Source organism: Cenococcum geophilum, assembly GCF_001692895.1.
Source record: "Cenococcum geophilum 1.58 unplaced genomic scaffold K441scaffold_40, whole genome shotgun sequence".
In the NCBI taxonomy this organism is placed as follows: domain Eukaryota; kingdom Fungi; phylum Ascomycota; class Dothideomycetes; order Gloniales; family Gloniaceae; genus Cenococcum; species Cenococcum geophilum.
In genome coordinates this window covers 407,328-423,528 of record NW_027137598.1, presented here as the reverse complement: position 1 = coordinate 423,528, position 16,201 = coordinate 407,328, and the positions used below count along the sequence as shown (strand labels likewise).

Here is a 16,201-nt window from a genome sequence, read left to right as displayed (position 1 = left end):
GACTTAAGATTAGTGAGCAGCCTTTAAAGGTTTAATCGTCATTAGATAGGGTAGGGGTTAAAGGAGTCCTTAGCCTCTATATATTAACTTCTAATTAATCCTTATTCTCCTTATCTTCTAATTAATCCTTATTCTCCTTATCTTCTAATTAACCCTTATTCTCCTTATCTTCTAATTAATTCTTATTCTCCTTATCTTCTAATTAATCCTTATTCTCCTTATCTTTATATTTAGCTGCGACCGAGCTCTGGCTGCCGTTAGGTTCCTTATTAAAATATTCATTATCCTTACGCTCTTGCTTAGCTGCCTATCGCCTATTACCGTTCTCATCTAGCAGAGAACTAAGAACTTCCTTATTGCCATTAAGATCCTCTTCCTCCTTAGCTTTGGAGGCGTCGGTGACTTCTAGCGGAGGCTCTACAGTAGCCCGGTGGCCGGGCGCCACTAAAGTAGATAGCCAAGGATCTCTCCTATAGAGGCAGTAGAAAGGTATATAGCTGATTAATTTATAGTAGGTGCGATTAATTAAGGCTACGATAATTGGGCAAGCTGCCGCCTATCGCGAAGTTCCTAAGAGTCGCTTTGCTACATAAAGCTTCTTCTTTACATAACCGTTAGCTTGCTCTATAAGGCCTTACAACTAGGGGTATTATAGCCGGCTGTTAATTATCTTGATTCTATAACGCTAAAGTAGTATAAGAAGGGCGCCTTTAAATTCTAAGCCGTTATTGCTCTGCCAAATACGCGGGTAAATATAATGATGTATCCATTGGAGCACAGCTACGGCGACTTCCTCAGCGGTCTTCTGCTTAAGGGGGTAGAGGGCGTAGTATTTACTAAAGTAATCGCGTATCTATAGGATCTATTTGTATTCGCCGTCGGCCTTATTGCGCATATTAATAAGATCGCCCTAGATACGATTAAAAGGAGCTCTAGAGACAATTACATTAAGCGGTAGCCGTGTAGCGCTAGGGGCGCTCCTACGAGAATGTTAGTGTCACGTACGACTGACGATTTTATAAAAAGTTAAACTTACTTAATGCACACCCGGCAGTGTTCTAGAAGCTAAACAACTTCCACCAGCCGTATACCATATTAATTAGCCGCAAGCGTACTATATATCTTCTTCTGCCCTATATAGTGAAGCTCCTTATAGCACCAAACGATGGTATTATATATTTCTAGCTTAGGAACAACCTTTAAGCTACGGTTAGGCGAGCGAATTAACCGCCTCTAGAGGCCGCGTATATATTCTTCGCCTTATTCCTATATAAACCAGCGGCTCTTAGCCTTTGATTTAGCGTTCCGTTCGGCCTGCAAGAGAGCTTTACGGCCTAGATTAGTAAGCCAGGAGATAATGTCGTTATATTTTTCCTATATAACGCGCTTTATTAAGGCGTTCTAGGTTTCTTCTAGATACTTAGTAAAGGTAGGCTTTACTATAACTAAGAAGGAAACGACTGCTTAGCTAGCGTTATAGTCTTCGTTCACGGTAGGAGTATTGGTAAGAGGTAAGAGAGCCGCATTAGGTGCGGCCGCGGAGGTGGCCACGGAGGTGGCCGCGGGGGACGACATTGCTGTTACTGGTGTTAGATTTAAGCTAGCAGTAGAGTTAAATATATATTTAGAACTTATAGAAAAGGTACGCATATTGTTGAGGATCTAATTAAGTCATACGTAGAGGCGGTAGGTAAGGAAGGATTAATAAAAAAAATTTAAAGTTCGCGATAGCCCCTGCGCTAAGCCTAATTAGGCGATTATTAAGCAAAATTAATACTATAAAGGAGCTTACGAGAACTCTACAAAATGCCTGACGCTTAATTGTAAAATATTATTCGACTACCAAATATACACTTATTAAGTGGATCTTTTGGCGACGTTATATAGGCATAGTTAGCGTAATTTAAGGTTATTCTAGACCCTATGCGATAACTATTTACTAATTAAATCTAGAAATAAAAAAAAATAAAGGCATAAAATGAATCTATTTTAAAGAACTTTACGACTTGTAGTATACGTGTGGCCGTTGGCGAGCCTCTACCTGCTATACCACCTAGCAATTGGCCTAACCTTTAGAGATCTTTTCCGGAATGAGATAAGCAATCCGGAATAAGGTCGATCAAAGCGATACACGACTCATTCTGGAACAAGGACGACTCGTTCTAGAATGAGGCAGAAATGTTCCGGAACATCGTATGTACCAATATCAGTCGGAACATTCTCATTCTTAATCTCCCGATTGACATGTCGAACGCCCACTTGGCCCAAAAAGACTACTTGAAGATAAGCACTAAGGCACGCAGGATTTACGGGAACTACCCACTCCATATTAGCAGGACAGATAGATAATACATTAGAGAGAATATGACTAATTCACCGTCTTATAGGGATATAACTTATCTCAAATATGCTAAGTAGGTATTCAGATATTCTCACCTTTTAATTGCTCTATTTATTCGCAGTTGCAGGGTCTTAAATATAAAAATAATACGCGCGCGCGTTGGAAGATTAAAATATTTTTAGTTTCTATCCGGACTGTTGGCGAATTTATTAAGAGGTAATTGGCTATAATATAAAGCTTATATCCCTATTTATCTGGTCAAATATACCAACCCCTATCGTTATAACCTCGACTTCGTTCTTTAAAAGCAGCTATATAAATCTTTAAATTATTATAGATTATAAGCACCTTATCGCCCTAAAAGGTTCTAGAGAACATCCGTTTACTCACAACATTAATTATGGCCAGGGAAGAAAGCGAAGAAGGAACCGATCCAGACGCACTATGCGAAAAAGCATAAAAGAGCGCATAATTATGCTCGAGGGAACGGTCGCTAACTAAAATACTAAACTCGCCACCCTGCGGCACAAGATTATTTCCTAGAAAGGGCTGCTTTAGGCCAAAGAGTTCTCTGAGGTTCTTAACGAAGACCTAGCCTTTACATTTTACTCAAAATCCGAAAAGATAAGAGAAATTAACACTAGACTTATAAAGGAGGTCTCTAATAGAAATAAAGACCTATTATGCGCTAGAGATTACAAAGAAAAACTTAAAAAATAGCTTGGATAGCTTTAGCTTCAGCTTAGCGCTACGCGTACGTTATTCTTTAAATATTTATATCTTACCCTAGCTTAGCGGTCTACTAAAATAGATACTCTCTATACTTCTAACGCCTAGGCCGAACTTTGTAATCGGCCTACAACATTAAATACAACCCCTGGCTTAATAAGTAAGCAATTAAACACTAGCTCTATATATTTAGTATTAACTTAAGACTTAATAGGATTTGTAGAGATAGAGTAAAGCTAGATTAGTTATAAGTAATAATTGCCCTTGCGCAGGAGCTGGGTTTAAGCATTTACTAATACTGGCCCTTTTTACGCAAGGCATTAATTGTATTCGCATAAAAGAAAAGGAATTCCCCTTAGCCATTTAGATGTCTTAAAGGGGGGGGGGTTGGGTAATTCGGGCGCTAAAAGCCCGCGAGTCGGCCTGGGTGCGAAAAGAAGCAGTGATCTTTATTTTAAGTATACGTCCTATCTATAATAGAGTAAAGCTTTAGCACATAGTTCGTTATATATTTTATTCCGCCTAAATAGAAGCAATTTATATAATTCTAGATTCTACTTTTATCCCAACCTTTATAACAACACTTTAGAATTAGGATATTTATTACTCTAATATATAATCTATAGAGAGAGCCCATATTAACCATTGCTTAAATTTATACGGGTATTTAAAGTAGATATTCTAGGTACGGCAATAATCTTCAGTTCTTTGCGCATAGAGTAGGGTAGAGAACTAGATTAAGGCTCTTCTAAGTAACGTTAACTAAGATCCTAATAAAACCTATTTTATCTTAATTTACTTTTGCTTTTAAGGCATTAATAAATAATAGTTTTACAAGCCTTTTTTAGGAAGGGATTAGAGAGATATAGATGTAAATAATTAAGAAGAAGCGGGCGTGGGAATTATGTAGACCCTAAAAACCAGTTAAGGCCCCTTAGCGGAGTGCCGCTAATGTAGCACAGCTTAAAATATAAGCGGCTTTTCACTAACAGATAGCTGAATTTGTTACTAATTAATAAGAGTTCTTTATCTAATAATCCTTATAAATTATAGTATTCAAGGCTTAGCTAATTATCAATTAGCTAAGAAGTTACGTGTTTAGCCACGTAGATATACTACTAATATCACCGTATATTATACCTAACCATTCTAACTTATAAGTCAGCATAGTCAAATTTTAGAATCCCATAGTAATATATCATGCCCCTATTTTATAGAGCCTTGATTTGGAGTACAGCAGCAGCTAGGGTTTTAGTTCTTAATAAATATATACTAAATGCATCACAACCTAATCTCACCCTCGTATTACGAGCAGCTGTGCCTTAAAAGGAGTGGTGCTCCCTTACTTAATTAATTCTAATTAAATAAACATGCGCCCCTACACTTAAGACACTTTTCATCAACTTAATCACCCTCGAACTTTAGTCTATATAGGAAGAATTGGAAATATAGGCAATATTCTAACAGAGACCAGTCTTTTACCATCTATTATACTATAATAGTGTTCGTATTAAGGCTTTATTATTATAGCAATAGAGTAAGCAAACCTTTTCTAGAGCTTTCCGGACCTATACAGGAGCAATTAGCACGATAGCATTCATATTAGGAATGCCCTCTATACTCCTCCCCAAAGCAAGTTATTACTATTTAAGGATTACAACCCCCTCTATACCACTAGCTCCAGCTTTAAACGGAACAGAGAATTCAATATTAATAATTATCCTTCTCCGCCTAATACGGATAACTGGGTAAGCAATACTTTAATAGCTCTAGAAAATATGCCATTATTACCTTTACAAATCCATAAGTGGACAAACAACGCTAGAAAGACTCTGGTTGCTAGCATAGTCCTACCCCCGCTAATAATAAGAAAGCCCCCCCACTATCTTAAAATTTATAGCTAAACCACATAACCTGACGACCTATTACCTAAGCTGCATTACGGATCTCAGAGCTCTAGAACTGATTTAATTCCGCCTAAATAAATAAGAGTCTCGCCTCAGGAAATAAGGAACCGTTTGCCCCCGCCGTAAGCTTAGCAATCCCCCCTAAAACGACATAAGGTATCTCCAAAAGCTACCACTAGCACTACGACTATACTAGAAAAGAAAACACGCCGCGGCCGCAGACCTCTTAGTGTCTCTAAGGAAGATAGTGCCGCTAACCCTGCCTTCTCAGCTAAGCGCGAAAGCCATCTTAAAAAGAACCGCATTGTAGCGCATAAGTGCCGACAGAAGAAGAAAGAGTGGGTCGAGGGCCTGGAAATGCAAGCACGCGAACTCACAGCTGTCCGAGCGCATCTGAGATCCCATGTTGCGATGCTAGGAGGGCAGGTTCTATTGCTTAAGAACGAGCTGCTCTCCCATACGAATTGCGGATGTGGAAGGCTTGATGCGTATATCAATCGAACAGCGACGCAGATTTCACCGTCATCTTATATGGCAGCCTTGGAATTGCTAGGGGATATTAAGGGAAAGAGGGCGGAAGATAAGACTAAGCTGGGAGATAAGGACGCATTTAAGCGTTTGGAGGATATCCTGAAGATGGACGAGGGTGAAGGGTGAGGAGCTATTTGACATCACTTCTAGAAATAATTTCCTTAATGGCTTATCTTCTACTAACGTCGGAAGAGCGCGGAATCATGTCGCATCATAGCCTAACACCACTTCTCATCTGCAAAAAAATGAAGTGAGATTCCTATACATCAGGCTAGTACCCCTCTTATTAATTCCTCAAGTAGATATGCCATTTAATTTTATTCAATCGTTTGTAATATCCAATTACCGTGAAAAATTTCTAGTGGCGTAAGCCCTAGCGTGCTTTGACAACCCCGGATCACTCCCTGTAACCGACTACCAGTACACCATCAAATTACCTACACCTTGACTCGGTCAACGACTCGGTCACCGACTCGGTCACTACTTCAATTAATTACTCCGTTACTGCCTGTACCTTTCTTATGTATATATAGAGGCTCTAGAGCCACATTTACAATCAAGTCGCTTATTCAATTCTCACACACTGCAAAGCTTACACTCCCTAATAGCTCTGTCCTTACTTTCCTCGTCCATGTTATGAAATATTCTTATGTTACGTAGATATAACTATATAATTAACTGCGGAAATAGCGGAAATAAAAAGAGGGAGAGGTAGAGCTTTTGGGGGGAGCTCTGGGTCGGGGCAAGTGCGCTATCTACACGTGATAGCTTACGTGTAGATAACATCACGTGGAGGCCCGTGCCTAAAAGACAGGTGACGCAAACCGCAAGCGGTTTGCCCAAGCAGCCTTGAGGAACGAAGGTAGGCGATAGGCGAATTTTAGAGGGAAAACAATAATTTGGCGTGGGTGAGGCGAGCAGTTTGAAAGCTTGCAGTGGATAGTCCGACTGAACTTTCGATCCTTGTATTTAGCTATTATTATAATACATCACACAAGTTCCTTTTGCAGTACACTTAATGTTTGTAGGTGCTTTTATGCCGCCCGTCGCATGCTCATCACCCATACACTGCTGCCTGTGCTGTCGTACTCATTCGACCGTTTGGAGGGTGGTGTCGTATATGTGTTTAGTGTGGTTACTACGGAAATGGGGTTTAGGTCAGCAGGCTAGATTAAAGGCATGGAGGGCAAGACGAGTCATAGTGTAGGGATGGAGGCTGGAATTGGTGATGGTTGGATTTAAATCAGGGTACAGAAGATAAGCACGTACTAGAAGAGGAAGTGGAGTAAGCAGTGGGTGTCGATGCTAGAACATCATGTCAGTTTAATTCACGAGAAGAGAGAGGTTAGTACTAACAGCAAGGTGTAAGTCTGGTTGATTCTGTGCGTGAAGTTTGTCCGGTAGATGATATTATGCTCATCGTTGGGGTTATAGCTTGCTGAGTTGCCCGGTTTGATGGTGACATGAATTTAGCCCGACCAGAGGGATTCGTGAAAGGTTGCTTGGCTGGAGTGGTCACCAAGGGTGATGTGGAGATGGAGTCTCGGCCTGCCTTCTTGAAGAAGTCCCAAGTGTCCGGCACGATGATGAAGATTTTATCTTGCGTAAGCTGCGGTGGGTGGATCATAATACGGTGATTAAGGAAACCTGCTACCTTTCCAGTACAGAAAAATAAGGTATTCGATTGGAAATGGGTTTCACGTTTATCAATTAGTTTCTTGCAGAGCAATAACCAGGGTTTTAGGTGGATGGGGAAGATGATAAAGACTTGAAAAGGGTGGAAGCCCTTAAAGGGAGTTTTGCTTGGATTCCCGGGGGTAAGGTAGGTTGAGAGCTGTATGAATGCACAACATTTCAGTTGGATGTCCTCTAGGCCCGCCTCATCGTTAAGGAGTGTGTGACCAGAGCCGATGACAAGCCCAGTAAAACTGACTATCGGAGAGGCGATGGGAAAGGTATCTGCGATGTCAAACATTCGAGGGGTAACGCTGCGGCATTTGTTAGAGATAGTCACTTTGTATAACAAATGAGGGTATAATGAACTTACGGTTGATAACCTTGGTCGCGGACGATAAGTGCTGGAATAGTGTAATTTGCCAGATCATCGCCAGTTGCTTGACTGTCATCTAGTTTGACCTCCCAGGTAAGCGCATAAGGGTGAACACGGCCGTACATAAAGAACCACATGTCTTCCCATTCGGATGCAACGAGTGTTTGCTGATACATTGACAAGTTAAGGCTAAAGAAGGCCAAGTTAGAATCGTCATGTTCAGAGTTCGCTCGGAGGGCCCAGTACTCCGGGCTGGTTATCCAGGTTGGCGGGGGAAAAAGGATTTCTGCAATGGTCTCGACATTGAGACCCTTAATTTGCTGCTCCTCGGAAGAGGGAAGCTCCCTTAGGGATTGCGAGCGTGCAAAAAACATCATAGACATGTCGCCGCCTGCATTCTGTTGGCTCTCGAGGGGCTTGCGGGGATGGACCTCGTCATGTCTGGTTGGAGTGGAAGTAGGCATTGCGGCCGTATGTGAAAAAGGACGATAGGTGTGTCTGACTGGAGGGAGATTGGAGAGTAAGGCCTGTGCAAGGAGGGTAGACCGTAAATGTAAATGCGCGAACGGTTTCTGGAGGGTTATAGACTGTGGTCTGGGGCAGCATTGGTTAAAAGTCGGGACGTGCACGGAATGGATAGGGTCGGCGAGGTAAGGTCTGATACGAAGTGGAGGGTGTGTGGCATCAGTCGGCGAGGTAAGGTTTGATACGAAGTGGAGGACATGTGGCATTGGAGGATTGTGATGATCGGAGAGTTGATTACGAGAGATAGGTGTGAAGACTCTTTTAGTGTATCGAGCTTTGTCAAAATGCGGGGGATGGAAGGGATGGTTTGACTTGCAAAGGTTGCGGAAGTCGCAGAAGGACCTTGTGCTGAAGCTGGAAGGAGAACACGTGCTATGTGTGATGGGTGATAAAAAAAGAAAGGGGCTTTGAAGTTATGATCGGGGAAGGTGTGGAATTTGCAAAAAGGTCCTTGTGATAAGAAAGTGGCTTCGAAGTTGTAATCGGGGAAGGTTGCAGAACTCGCAAAAAGGTCCTTGTGACAAATAGTGCTGCAGCTGGAAGGATAACGCGTGCTATGTGTGATGGGTGATGAAAAGGTAAGTGGCTTCGAAGTTGTGGTCGGGGAGATGTATTCCGACATCCTAGTGGGACATGTGATGTGTAATAAAAAGGAAAGCGGCTTCGCAGTTGTGATCGGGGAGATATGTTCCGGTATCCGAATGGGACAAGTCCAATGGGGTACAAAGCCATACGCATTGTGAATAGAATCTGTTCGCGATGATCGTATTCGAAGTATGAGTGGAAAGAATCACGGGGCAAGGAGTTAAGTCTGAGTCGTGAGCTGAGCGAGGTAAAGGGCGTAAGGAGCTGGATTAGGTTGGAGGACTGGTGGCGCCATTAGCATTCAGTGAGATAATGACGAATGGGAGGTATTCTGCTGTAGAAGCGTGAATTTAGGATTCGATATGGTATATTTGTAGAGCGTAGCAGAGATAGAGAGATACAAAGGGTGCGGGTTGAATCGGATCAATATGAATGAAAATAATCAAGATTCCCTGTTTCTATCTGAGTTGTTGCGCCGCCAGGAAGCGCGCAATCGGCAGAATATAGCGCTTGCGGGTTTGGGCATACGCACGTCGGCGGATATATTTGATGCCGCACAGAAGGGGTTTGAACAGGCCAAGGCAGAGCGAAATGGAACGGTACGGGAAAGCAAAGCAATTCCACCAGATTCTGTCAGTGGCCCAGATGTGGATAGACACAATCGGCAGAACGTAACACTTGCAGGTTTGGGGACGCGCAAGTCGGTGGATATATTCGACGCCGCACAGGAGTCTGAACAGACCGGGGCAGAGCGAAATCGAACCGTGTCGGGAAGCAGAGCGATTCCACCAGATTCTGACTGCGTCCCAGACGTGAATAGACGCAATCGGCAGAATGTAGCACTTGCGGGTTTGGGGATGCGCACGTCGGCGGACATATTTGATGCCGCACAGAAGGAGTATGAGCAGGCGAGACTTGATAGGTGGGTTCGCAGATACTGGGCTCGAGGGCAGGGAAGCATAGCACCCCGTGAGGTCGTTGCCACTGCTGAGGATGACGTGGCACAGGAAGGTCGCGTTGTGGAGTCGACCGTCCGCCTGCCACAACGGAAGAGAGAGTATGTCGGTAGAACCGATCAGGAACGGCCGAAACGTGCTAGAACCGTGGCCCGTCGGGAGAGGAGCGATGATGAACAGAAGGAAGACCTTACCAGCGTTCTGCGGTGTCTAGAGGAGGAATTTGCGGAGAAAGAGCGACTGTCTCACGAACAGGCATGGTGTACATCAATCCCTCTTGCCAGGAAGGTATTCACGGTTCAGGAGTTTTACAATGCGTTCCATAACAGAAATACCTTGCCGATACATACCTGCAGAATCTGTTATCGCAAGTTTGGCAGGACAGAGCTGCGGGAGGTTGGTTGGGATATGTGGATAGCAAGTCAGATCAAGAAGAGGAAGAATTCACCCTTTAAGTGCAGCAGCTGTTTTCCTGTGGGGGAAGGAATTCTCGCGTGTGTAGATTGCGTGAGGCATCTGGGGCGAGGTGCTTTGTCCAGTGCGACTATGCTACATACTAAGCTAGGATGTGAGCATATGTTTCCGGATGAGTTGAAGGGACTTACACCGATTGAGGAGAAGCTCATTGCGCTAAACGCTTGTTATGGGTTCATCACCAAGTACAGCATCTCAAAGAGCCAAAGACAGAGCGTGACATACCCGAAACATATCAAAGGGCATATCACAGTGTTTCCCAACAATGTGCAGGAGCTCGTGACAAACGTTCTACCTCATCCACTCTTAAGGGTTCTGGATGAAATTCATGTGTCGTGGCAAGGAAGGGAGAAACCTGCACCAAGTGACCTCTCAGCACTCCTGTCGGTGCGGCGCCATGTTGTAGAGAGAGCGTTGGTGTGGTTAAAGAGGCATAATCCTCTATATGCCAACATCGACATTGACACGGCCGAAATGGATAGCTGGGAGGCGCTGGCGCACGGTGTGCCTTCTCAAGTCTATGAGCGTTTGGAACGGAACGAGCCGTCGGCGTGGGAGAAGGCGCGAACAGGGCAGGTTGTGCCGCCCACAGAGCGTGGTTTGGAGGAAGATGGCCCGGTAGACATTCGGGAAATCATGGCGATGCTTGGGCAGGAGGGTGATGCAATAAGCAATAGGCACGAGGGGGAGGAGGATTGTGAAGATGGTGAAGATAGCGATCATGAGGTGGACCCTGAGGATGCTAATGAGACCATTCACGAGATCGGTTCTTCTGGGATGTTTGCCCTCGATGCCGGGCCAGACATTGCGGATGCGGAGAAGCTGCAGTATGTTTGTAACGCTCTGGGGGGAAATAATTTCTGTGACCAAACTAGTGGGAGTACTTAGGCGGGATCGGCTGAGATCCGGCACGAACATGCCTCCGAGCCTTATATTGTTGTGTCTCGAGGTGATCAGTTCGCCGATTCTTTCGACACCTGGTTCTTTGCAAAAACGTTCCCAACGCTGTTCCCGTTCGGAAATGGGGGTCCACGCCAAGCGGAGGAGAGTATCAAAGATGTGGCGGAGGGTGTGGGAGTGGCTCCTGAGGCAGATGCTACGGCACAGAGTCTCCTGTCATCCCGGAACATGAGCCTGGAGATGTGGGCACAATTGGTACTTCAGCGACACGGTGGTCGTTTTGCGACCCACCACATTTTTGTGTTTCTCGTCTTCAATATGCTGGTCAGGTCAAAAAATCGTCGTGTCAGCATGCTGAGTGTGAAAAGGAAGGACTTTCCAGAGGTAGAGCGTATCGTACAGTCGCTGAGCGCTGAGAGGCTGGAGAGGGCTAAGAAGGATATGGAGGTTTCAGGAAAAACCACCGACGACGGTGTCAACCAGCTGTTAAGGAGCCTGTCACTCTACGGGTGTCGCCAGCCGATGTCTAGAGAGCATCGCCTACGCATGCGGCGAAGGATCAAGTCCCTCATAGTTCGGTGTGGCATCCCGGCCATATGGTTCACCTTGAACCCGAATGATATCACGAACCCGGTAAAGCTGAGGCTGGCAGCATACAGAAGTCGCGAACCGGAAGAAGCAGAAGCGTTCCTAACGAGCCTCGATTTGACGTACAAGCGGGCACGACTGGCGATATCGGATCCCATTAGTTCGGCAATATTCTTCCACAGGGAGATCTCCATGTTCTTCAAGTACTATGTGCGGACAGGGAAGCGGAGTTGGGAAACTGAAACAGCTCCTCCTTGTGATAGGCTGAAGAACATGAAGGTTTCTTATCATGAGTTAGCTTCAATAGCGACTCGTCAAGCCACGTTGTGGTCTGCATAGACTTCGCTTGCGCTACCAACCACATAAAAGACACCTGACACGTCAACGAAAATAGTACGCCCAGCTGTTCTATATCATTACTGCATAGCAGCCGCTCCCCGTAAACTTGGCCATCTCTTTCCGTGTCCTACCCTATTTCTTTATCTATTAGAACCTACTTAATAGCGAAAAAGGAATACGGGGTATGTTATAGATTACTATCACGTAAAAGCTATAAAGGTTACTTAGAAATACACAACCCTAACCAGATAAAACCTTATAAGTGCATATATTCCGGTTATAAAAGAGGATTCGTAAGACTTAGTAATCTTAAAATTCATCTACTAACCTATAACCCTACCCGAGTAAAACCTTATAAATGCTCATATACTAGGTATAAAAGAGAGTTTATAAGAAGTACTAATCTTTAAAGGCATAGGCCGGTAAGAATAATTTAACATTAGTTAGAGTATATACTAAGCAATTATAGTGCTATAGTAAGCAGCGCAATTATAAAAAATGCCCGCACTGTAAGGAAGAATTTAGTTAGAAAGATTCGTTATAGAGGTAGAGTTATCTATTAATCTATACACGTAATACTAATATTATTATAGGCATAAAAGATGTGGGTGCCCTACGCTTAAAGAAAAAGTAAAAGCAGTATTAAAGAAACAAAGTTTAAAATTGCCCAAGTTAACAGATATTAATAAAGAGTATTTTACAGCGGAAAGTGTGTCTGCTATTAATGAAGAGGAATTAGATTATAAATAAGTGGTTATATTAATAAAGTAGGAAGGCATAAGAAGTATAAAGCGCTCCTTAAAACCATTTAAAGTATCAAGTCTCTATATAGTAAGAGCTCTAGAGAGTACCTAAATAGGCTTATTTAGTTATAATATCAATATGCTTAGCAGTAGCAATAAATAAATATATAGATTTTTTATTACCCTATAAATATACTTAGTAGCAAGGGTATAAAAATATATAGATTTTTTATTACACTATAAATGTCCTTAGCAATAAGGGTATCCCTTCAACCGCTAAGTTATATCTAACGTTATTAATAAGGATCTAGGCCAATTAGAGACTCTTCTATATAGCTACTATTATGGTATAGCTGTCTATACGGCCTTAGCGTTAGACGCCAGTGGTTAAAGGGATAAAAATATATAGATTTTTTATTATACCCTAAATTGGCTTAGCGGTAAGGGTATATAAATAAATAAAAAATTATTATTATTAATTCTATTTATTGCCTAGTTCGGTCCCTCTTTTAGGAGCAGGCTTCTACCTTCTATATATAGGAAAAAGCCCCTAGTAGGGGGAAAACCTAAGTATATTCTTCCAGCTAGTCTTACACGCTCCGCCTTTACTTAGCACCCATGCCGTACGTTTAAGTGCATAGCGTGCCTAGACCCTTATTAAGGCGCTTTAACTTTAGCTACAGTTTCTTCGGCTGGAGATATATATAGCTACCTTAGGAACACACTAGACTCCCTTTATCTATTAGTTGTCTTACGGGATGGACGCTAAGCTTTATCGTCCCGAAAGATGGGATAAAGATATGCCACTAAACTATAACGAAACTAACGCGAAATAAGGTTATCTACTATATAATAGTAGTCTAAGGATATGTCTAGGAAGTAAGCGCCCTTTACTGTTAGTCAAGCTAGGATCACTTCTTAATATTAATTTATACTTCCTTTTATAGTTAATTTTGCGCTTACAGAAGCCGCCTATATAGTTATGCGGATTATTTAGAGATTCCGGACGATTAAGTTACCTAATAGTGCGGTTATAGAATTGACAGGAGTGGAACAGCAGATAATAACTTTAGTAGTATCTGCTACGGAAGGCTGTAAAGTAGAGTTATAATAGTGCATAATAGATAATATGCTATCCCTTAATACGGTAAGGTCCTTTACTAAGGTCGCTTATATTCATGACTAGATTTAATTAGATATTTGCATTAACCCAGCTTTTCCAATTAGTTTATTCTTATCGATAACCTAAGTACCAAAATTGCCGTATTAAGGGATAACTGTTTAAGGCTAGCGGGAGGGGGATTAATTCACGGTATTATATAATCAAATTTTATACACGCACAAGATAAGAATGGAGATAGCTAGTGGTAATAAGTTAAAAGCTTTTATAAATGTGCACGTTCCTACCATATTATTAAACGGACGATTAGGAGTTAGAACTCTAGTATTATAAGTGGGCCTAAGCGAGGCTAATAAGGTATAGAGTCGGACCGAATGGAGGCTTTGCTTTAATCTGGTAAAATCCTAACTAGACGGCGCTATAACAGCGCTAGGGCCGTATTTCTGCCATATTCCGCAATTCTACTATTGGCTCGCTTACGACTAGCGCCTTAAGATATTTGTTTATACTACCTATAACGGCACTACCATAGTATAGGGTTAGCGAGGTTTAGTGTCGCCCCCGGTAGCATCTAATTTTGCTTAAGCTTCGCCTAAATTAGTATGTAGAGCTAGCAAGTACGTGGTTAGGGCTTGAGCTACGGCCTACCTTAAATTCAGAGCTCTAAGCTCGATTTTAAAGCTATTCTAAACTCCTCTCCCTTACGTGTTATAAAGCCTCCTTCTCCTATTAATATAAGCTCTAAACGCGGGCGCATATATTTATACTAGCGCCGGCTATAAGAATGATTTTAAATAAAGGCATACTGCCAGTCACCTATATTTGGAGCTATATTAAGGAAGGCAACGGGGTAAAACACTAAGATCTAGAGGTGATATTATAATTTAGCAAAGCCCCAAATTCGAGGTAGGGCCGTAGCTTAAGCCCTAACTACGTACTTACTAGTTCTAATATACTAATTTAGGCGAAGCTCAAGCGGAATTAGATGCCACCGCTGCTATACACACTAGGGAGTCGACACTAAACCTCGCTGACCCTATAGGGGCGCATCACCTGCCAAATTCTGCTGCAATACTGCCATATTCTGCCAACTAGCGCCTTGGCGGCCAGCTTATATATTTATTTACGTCGGCCCTAGAATATCCCTTTTTCTTCTCTTAGCTTAGTATCTTTGTAATACAGTATTCGTTTAAGCTTTACCTTAGAGGCATTTATTCAAGCTATAACACTACCTCTAACGACCTTCTCCTTAGCTTAGTATCTTTGTACTATCCCTTACACCAATATTTTGCGTCCTTAGAGTATAGCTCTAAGGACGCAAAATATTAGTGCAAGGGATAGCAATCTATAAGCTTTACCTTAGAGGCGTTTATGCGAGCCGTTATAGGCGCTAGATTACATTTCAAAACTTAGATTAAAATAGTTAGAGTTTTGTACTAATTATAAATAACTATTATATATATATATATATATATATATTTTATTTTTAGTTTATTAAAAAGCTTTAAAGCTAAGTGTTTATAGGCTTTTTATTTATTTAAAAAAGAACCAATTCCATTCTCTACTTTTTATATCTTTAAGATGTTATATTCTAGTGCTATTATAAAGGTTACGTCAACTAAATCGCCTCTTAATATAAATACGCCAAATATAGATACCAGCCCCATTTGGAATCAGCTTCTAAAAATAAGAAAAAATATACAAAAGATAGAGAAAGATAATATCTAGCGCGTAGAAGACTACCTTAGTATAGAACGCCGTATCTTTAATCTAGAACTAGAAAAAGAAATGAGACTTTCTATTAGTAAGCAGGATAATCTAGGGCAGTAGGTTGGGTCTATAAGAGCGAAGTTTAAAAGGGATTATATTGAAGTTCTAGATTTAATAGAGAAGCTTAAAAAGAAGGTTACTATGCTTTAAAGCAAGAGAGAAAAGCGTTACAAATATCTTACCTATTGTATCGAGTTCATTCTTAAAGGGAAGACAATATAAGTACGTCGGTTAATAAATTATATTCGTCTAAGCACTTAAGAAGAATAGGATAGAAGGTAGTTAATATAAACCCCTATGCTAGTTGTATATAAGCTCTAGACGGAGCCTTACAGTATATAGGGGGACGACCTCCTTAGACCCCCTAACCCCCCGGGCATACCGCGTGCTCCATTTACACAGAGCTCCGTGCACAGTTTGCCCTAAAGCTTCGTCTACACAGCTCCTTACTAAGCTACTCGTAAAATTCTCTACCTCTACGCAGGTGCAGAGCATATAATTACTACTCCTCCGCCACCCTAGCTTACAGAGTTCTATAAAGTAGATATATTATATATAGGCAGAGTCCTCTAAAAAAATTATAAATCGGATTCTAGCTAGTCAAATGCAGGAAGATCCTCTATATATAAGAATTACAAGAATT

At 42.1% G+C, this 16,201-nt stretch overlaps 5 protein-coding genes across 5 annotated transcripts; 4 read left to right on the top strand and 1 right to left on the bottom strand.

Moving 5' to 3' along the window:
- Window positions 1-5,208: 5,208 nt before the first annotated feature.
- On the top strand, window positions 5,209-5,484 carry K441DRAFT_436327 (uncharacterized protein; the record flags this gene model as incomplete). The annotated part of the gene is made up of 1 exon (XM_067641656.1): window positions 5,209-5,484. A coding segment is annotated over one exon (276 nt), but the record flags the coding sequence as incomplete, so codon positions are not given.
- Window positions 5,485-6,080: 596 nt separating this feature from the next.
- Window positions 6,081-8,045, bottom strand: K441DRAFT_730330 (uncharacterized protein). Its single transcript, XM_067654217.1, has 4 exons — window positions 7,556-8,045; window positions 6,865-7,496; window positions 6,778-6,813; window positions 6,081-6,646 (listed from the first exon to the last, which is right to left on the bottom strand). Exons 1-4 carry the CDS (start codon window positions 8,020-8,022, stop codon window positions 6,543-6,545), a joined length of 1,239 nt encoding a protein of 412 aa, XP_067500721.1. The 5' UTR covers window positions 8,023-8,045; the 3' UTR covers window positions 6,081-6,542.
- Window positions 8,046-9,741: 1,696 nt separating this feature from the next.
- Window positions 9,742-10,581, top strand: K441DRAFT_438736 (uncharacterized protein; the record flags this gene model as incomplete). Its single annotated transcript, XM_067641663.1, has 2 exons — window positions 9,742-10,098; window positions 10,222-10,581. Coding segments are annotated over 2 exons (717 nt in total), but the record flags the coding sequence as incomplete, so codon positions are not given.
- On the top strand, window positions 10,432-11,045 carry K441DRAFT_664845 (uncharacterized protein). Its single transcript, XM_067649414.1, has one exon. It carries the CDS (start codon window positions 10,573-10,575, stop codon window positions 10,984-10,986), a length of 414 nt encoding a protein of 137 aa, XP_067500719.1. The 5' UTR covers window positions 10,432-10,572; the 3' UTR covers window positions 10,987-11,045.
- Window positions 11,046-11,226: 181 nt separating this feature from the next.
- On the top strand, window positions 11,227-11,987 carry K441DRAFT_616376 (uncharacterized protein; the record flags this gene model as incomplete). The annotated part of the gene is made up of 1 exon (XM_067645742.1): window positions 11,227-11,987. One exon carries the CDS (start codon window positions 11,227-11,229, stop codon window positions 11,923-11,925), a length of 699 nt encoding a protein of 232 aa, XP_067500718.1. The 3' UTR covers window positions 11,926-11,987.
- Window positions 11,988-16,201: the final 4,214 nt, after the last annotated feature.

What these genes read in the sequence shown, in the direction of transcription:
- K441DRAFT_730330 (XM_067654217.1), bottom strand. Translation starts at nt 8,022, where the DNA reads ATGCCTACTTCCACTCCAACCAGACATGACGAGGTCCATCCCCGCAAG. An exon ending in CGCGACCAAGGTTATCAACC is followed by an intron (nt 7,497 to 7,555) that starts GTAAGTTCATTA and finishes CAAATGCCGCAG; the next exon opens with CGTTACCCCTCGAATGTTTG. An exon ending in AACCAGACTTACACCTTGCT is followed by an intron (nt 6,814 to 6,864) that starts GTTAGTACTAAC and finishes ATGATGTTCTAG; the next exon opens with CATCGACACCCACTGCTTAC.
- K441DRAFT_664845 (XM_067649414.1), top strand. Translation starts at nt 10,573, where the DNA reads ATGGATAGCTGGGAGGCGCTGGCGCACGGTGTGCCTTCTCAAGTCTAT.